Below are 5,286 nucleotides of genomic sequence, written 5' to 3' on the forward strand. Positions count from 1 at the left end.
GTAGTTAGTATTTGTTAAAAGTGATTAAATCTTTAAAGATAAATCTTACTGTGGCTGGAAATAGAATGAATGAATTTGCTAACAGACTAGCATAATTAATACGTTTTTCTCTGAACAAAAAACCTTTAAAAATAGCTTTTTAAAAATTTGTAATAAAGAGCCTTTGGAGGGGGTCTTTTATATCAAATCCTAATAAAAAGCTTGATTGTGTTTATTTGTGATCAGGAGTGTGAATACTTTTTCGAGCCACTGTGTTTCTGAAAGCTCCACTTTGCTCTAACTTGTCAGTGCATTGGTCCAAACAGGTGAAGCTCCAAAAAAGCCTGCTCAGTTTTTTATATCTCCTGCCTCTAAACAAAGCACAGAGAGAGGGAGCAGCTGAGATCAGGTCTTGCACAGAGGGATTTTAAAGCTTTATARTTCAGGTTGCATGGAAAGGAGAGTGGGAGGCCAGTTTCACGTTAGAGACACATCCTGCTGGTGTTTCAGGGCGCCGACGCAAGTTTAAACTCAGCTGATTTCTCTGAAACGCGCCTGTCACGTGTTTGCAGAAATAAAGAGATGTTTACCTGTGTTGGAGTCCTGCTGCTTCTCCCTTTTTCTCCTTTTCTTCTTGCCCTGTGGGAGAAACAAAAAGAATCTCCTTGAATGAAATGAGTCTGGATCCGCTCTTAAAACACAGCAGTAATCAGAACAACAATAAAAAACATCAGTTGAGCTGGAAATGATCAGATTTTTGTCTGATAAATCCAGTTATTATGGTTCATTTTGAGCTGGATAACATTATCAGATTAGTCCTCATTTGTGAAAATCAATTAGTGTCTGTTTTTACAATAATTGGAGAGTGTAGCTCTGATTAATAAGAGCATAATGGGGGGAAAATGAACAGAATTTTGCACTATAGAGAATATAGAGGTTTCTGACACGTTTATCCACTTTCAAACTGAAATAAAAAATTCAATTGTGAAAAAAGTTAAAAGCTACAACCAGCAACCAGGTCAGTCATGGTCTTTAATAAAGCAAGACAAAAGCAAGAAAGAGAAATAAGAAAAAAAAAATATTTGCACTGCTTTAGTCGCTTTATCCTCAATTCATGCAAAACCTTAAGTGTCCTCAAGCGTTCTGAAGGAAACGAGATCTTTCAAACATCAGTTTCAAAGTCTTTTTGGTTCACCTCATCTTCAAAATGTTTTGTTTTCATATTTCTGTCCAGGTTTTCGTGGTGCTGATAGTAATGAACGACTGCTGAGGTAAACATCAGAGCTGTCGGCGCAGATCCGGCGACGGTGAAGTGAGGCGAGCTGAAGGATGTGGGAACAGAAATCTACCGCCTACGCTTCGATGTCTGCCCTCCTCGCCTCGCTGTCGGCAGTGTCTGTGTGGTTTTACAACAACTTGCAAATGAAGCTCTTCTACTCTGCGGGCGTCTGTGTGTGTGTGTGTGTGTGCATACACTCGTCTACATGCAGGTTTTATTATATTTGTTGAATTGCAGGAGAAACCCTCTACATGTGTGGGGGCGAGACGTGGAACTTCTCTTCCTGTTGTGCACGTAGGTCCAAAGATGTGTGTGTTTTTTACTTTACAGAGGTGTGATGAGGGGAGTAGGGGTTTCTCCAAATGCACCTGATGATGTTTCAAGGTCAGCATCTCATCACTACGCTGACTTTTATTCTGTCCCAACTGTGGCTCCAAAAAACCAGAGTGTAGGGACTCCGCAGTGGTTTTGAGACACCAACTGGGTTTTTAAATGGTTCCTGGTTAAATAGTTTTGTCACAAAACAGAAATGTCATAAGAATAATTTGATAGATGGGTTAAGTTTAGTTAACACTGGAACAATGCCAGTCTGTGCCACTGCTCTGATGTCAGGTTAGAAGCTGAATTTCTTGCTTTGTAACAAAGTTTAATCTTTGTCCAACTATAATGACTTTTCTCCTCAAAGCTGAATGAGCTTAATGGATCAAGTTTTGTTTCTCAGGCATGAATTTCCAGATTTCTCAGTCTGTTATGAGGTCATATTTTATGTCCAAGTTTCTCCTGCATGCTCTACACTGCAAAAAATGTCAATCTAACCGAGTTTTAAAGACTTATATCAGCCGAAAAGTCTTTTTGATCTTGTTTTGAGACTGATTTACTAAACAAGAACTGATTGTGTAAGAATAATCTTGTTTTCACAATGTGTAAGATTATTTGTCTTGTTAGTCTGAAAATTTGACTCAGATTAAGTCAAAATTTCTGCCAGTGGAGTAAGAAAATTTTACTTGGTAAGATTCTTGAAATAAGAAAAAAATGAGTCAAATCAAGTATTTCAACAATCTTACCAAGTAAAAATTTCTTACTCCATTGCAGATATTTTGACTTAATTTGAGTTAAATTTTCAGACTAACAAGACAAATAATCTTACACATTCTTACACAATCAGTTCTTGTTTAGTAAATCAGTCTCAAAACAAGATCAAAAAGACTTTTTTGGCTGATATAAGATTTTAAAACTTGGTAAGACGGACAGTTTTTGCTGTGTAAACTCTATGAGGAATATGCACAGAGTGAGTCAAAAGTTACAGGACACTTGTATTWAAAAAAGAAAAAGGGTAAACAAGAAAACTGAATATCCCAGCAAGCAATGCATGAGGGGGGCTTATCAGTGAAAACAAACTTGATCTAATATGCTTGMTTTCCACGTTCTGGACATGATAGACCGCCCAAATATCATTTCCCTTTTTCTTTCTGAAATAAAGGAGTGTCTTGTGACTTCTGACTCACCCTGTATGTATAACAACAAACAAATGAAGACTGGATTTAAACAAATAAAAGAAAACAAACAGAAACTGTTACTTATCTTTAGACCACCAGTAACAAAGATTTAAAATGCTGACAACTAAAAGGTTGAAGTGTTGAAATAAACTCTAACACAACCTCACTTTATCCAGCTCACTAACAAAATGTCAAGTGTTTTTATTGCCAATGGGTTTTTCTTTGTTTTAATTCATTTCAATAAATGCATTTAGACTGTTGCATATAAAAAATAAACAGTTTAATAGGCAACAGTTTTTCAACTTTAGCAAACTGTTAATGTTTTTAAATACTGACTTATCCTAACACATTATCTAAGGACTAATACATTACACTAAATCTATGTTTAAAACTTTGGCACACAAGTCAGAAAGACGATTCTAATTTCACTAACTTTTTTTGTCAAATTTTTATGGTTTAAAAGAATAAATCTGACTAAATTAGAATCTGCAGGTCAGACGTTTACAAAAGTTGAAAATGTGAATCAGCCCAGAAAACTGATCTGTACAGCTCTGTCTTTTGAACCATGTTGTGTTTTTTTAAACAGGGAGTTGAGGGATCATGCTTGTTGTCTGTGTAAAGAGTTTGACTCAGTCCTTTTTTACAGAAACAAACAGTTCTGCAGAGAAAAGCAAAAACAGGGTACTACTCAAACTTGGATGCCAAGTAAATAAAATACAGCGAGGCCAGCCATGCAGCCCTGCACTCTGTTAGTTGAGCAATACGGGCTGATTTATACCTCTGTGTTTTACAGACTGACCAAACGAGCCAAGAGTGCATCCATAACCGACCAATCAGATCTGTTTATGCGGCTGCCATCTTTTACGTGCGATCGTGAAGCGTGAGTCACTGAGATTTTTGGAAGGTGCATGCAAACTTTGCACAGAAATGCCCACAACCCCTCTCATGCAGCTCCTCACACACTCATTTCTCACCCCCCCACCCCCACCCCCACCACAGAGGTATAAATCCACCATGAGACGTGTCCCTACCCAATCAGCTTTATTCTTTTCCCCTGCGACCCCGCTAAGGCCCGCCTCCTGCAAGAGTTCAACAGCAAACTGACAAGTCAGAGGCACACAGCAGCCTAGATTCAGCACATTCCCCAAAACATTGAACTAAAATGCATGCACCACACGTGTGTGCGCCTTGTAATGTTTGGTTTCTGATTAGCAGCCATGAGCGACAATGACTGACAAAACAGCAAGTTAGGCGCTTTCTTCCCTTTCACAAATATTCAGGATTATTGAATTGATGTTTTTTTTTTTCTTGGTTTTAAATACAGGGAACAAAAGTTGTTTTTTTTTTTTGATATGGCACAATTTTTTATGGCTTTATCTTTAAACATAGCCTTTTTTGGGAAGTGCTTTAAGACCAACTCGCCTAATAAATTAATTTGATCATTTATCAAGTAAAAATAAATTTTAATATCTTTTTTTTAAGATGGTGAAACTGGAGGGTGTTTATATCCAATTAAATAAACAACCATACAAAAACATGCATTATATAAAGTATGCATTATAAGAAATTAAGTTTTGTATTTTTATATCCCTTTAAAGAAATCTGTTTCTAAATAATTTCTTCCATTTGTTGCATTTTTGGAAGCTGAGCTGTGCACAAATAGCAAAAAGCAAAACATTCTGTTTCAACAAATCCTAACATCATTATGCAGATAAAAACATTTCAACATGTTTAACTAGGTAGTGATTGTTGACATAAGGTGGTAAAAACAATACACAATGAAAAAAATACATTATTTACTTGTTACAAGTTCACAGTTACCATAAGAACCAAGTGACGTCTTTACTCTACAGATGAAGAGATTGTTCCAACCACAACCCAGATATAMAATTCATGACTTTAGTTTACAATTCTGCACAACAAAGTGGAGAAAAAATGTAACCGTTTTCCTGTGCATGTTTGTTAGCCAGCTCCTCACTTTGACTACATTCATAGAAAACTAGGGTGGCGTGAGGACAACAATGGGAAATAAAGAAGTGCTTACGTAGTTGTCCCTAGCAGACCAGGTTGGGTAGAGCTGCATGTGCAGCTGTCTTTCTTTTCGGGCCAACTCGTAGTACTTGGCCTGTTCCTCTCGGGTCAGGGCGTGCCACTGGACACACAGAAAAGGACAGAGATAAGAAGAAATATATGTTAGCTTTTAACATTCTGAAAGCTCACATTAATGTTATTAATTAATGGAGGAAAAAAAACATGAGTTGTTACAAGAACAAAAAGAAAAACAATATAAAAAGTACCATTTGCGTATAATACGTTCTCATGTATTATACGACCCCCACACTTTTTTTGAGCTTAAAAAGCTAAAAAATTTAATCCTCAAACTACCTCCAATTTCATACAGACTTCAAGATTTTTCADHCTTTRYMGTCTTTATACATATCAGTAAAATGATCATTGGACTGTTCATTTTATTTTAACAACATATGTTCTGAAAGGTATTTTGACAACAAATATATATCAGCTGTAGCAGCA

General features: G+C 36.6%; 1 protein-coding gene across 5 annotated transcripts in view; it reads right to left on the reverse strand.

Moving 5' to 3' along the window:
- The window catches only part of tcf7 (transcription factor 7), an 86,010-nt gene that overhangs the window by 6,949 nt on the left and 73,775 nt on the right, over window positions 1-5,286 (reverse strand). For 4 of the 5 annotated variants that reach the window (XM_014018412.1, XM_014018414.1, XM_014018416.1 and 1 more), the window contains 3 exons: window positions 4,799-4,906; window positions 3,786-3,833; window positions 570-618 (listed from right to left, as the gene is read on the reverse strand). In XM_014018412.1, coding sequence (XP_013873866.1) covers window positions 570-618; window positions 3,786-3,833; window positions 4,799-4,906 — 205 coding nt within the window. The remainder of the gene's footprint in view (window positions 1-569; window positions 619-3,785; window positions 3,834-4,798; window positions 4,907-5,286) is intronic. The other variant, XM_014018413.1, reaches the window with a different exon arrangement.

This window comes from Austrofundulus limnaeus, unplaced genomic scaffold, assembly GCF_001266775.1.
Source record: "Austrofundulus limnaeus strain Quisiro unplaced genomic scaffold, Austrofundulus_limnaeus-1.0 Scaffold192, whole genome shotgun sequence".
Lineage (NCBI taxonomy): Eukaryota > Metazoa > Chordata > Actinopteri > Cyprinodontiformes > Rivulidae > Austrofundulus > Austrofundulus limnaeus.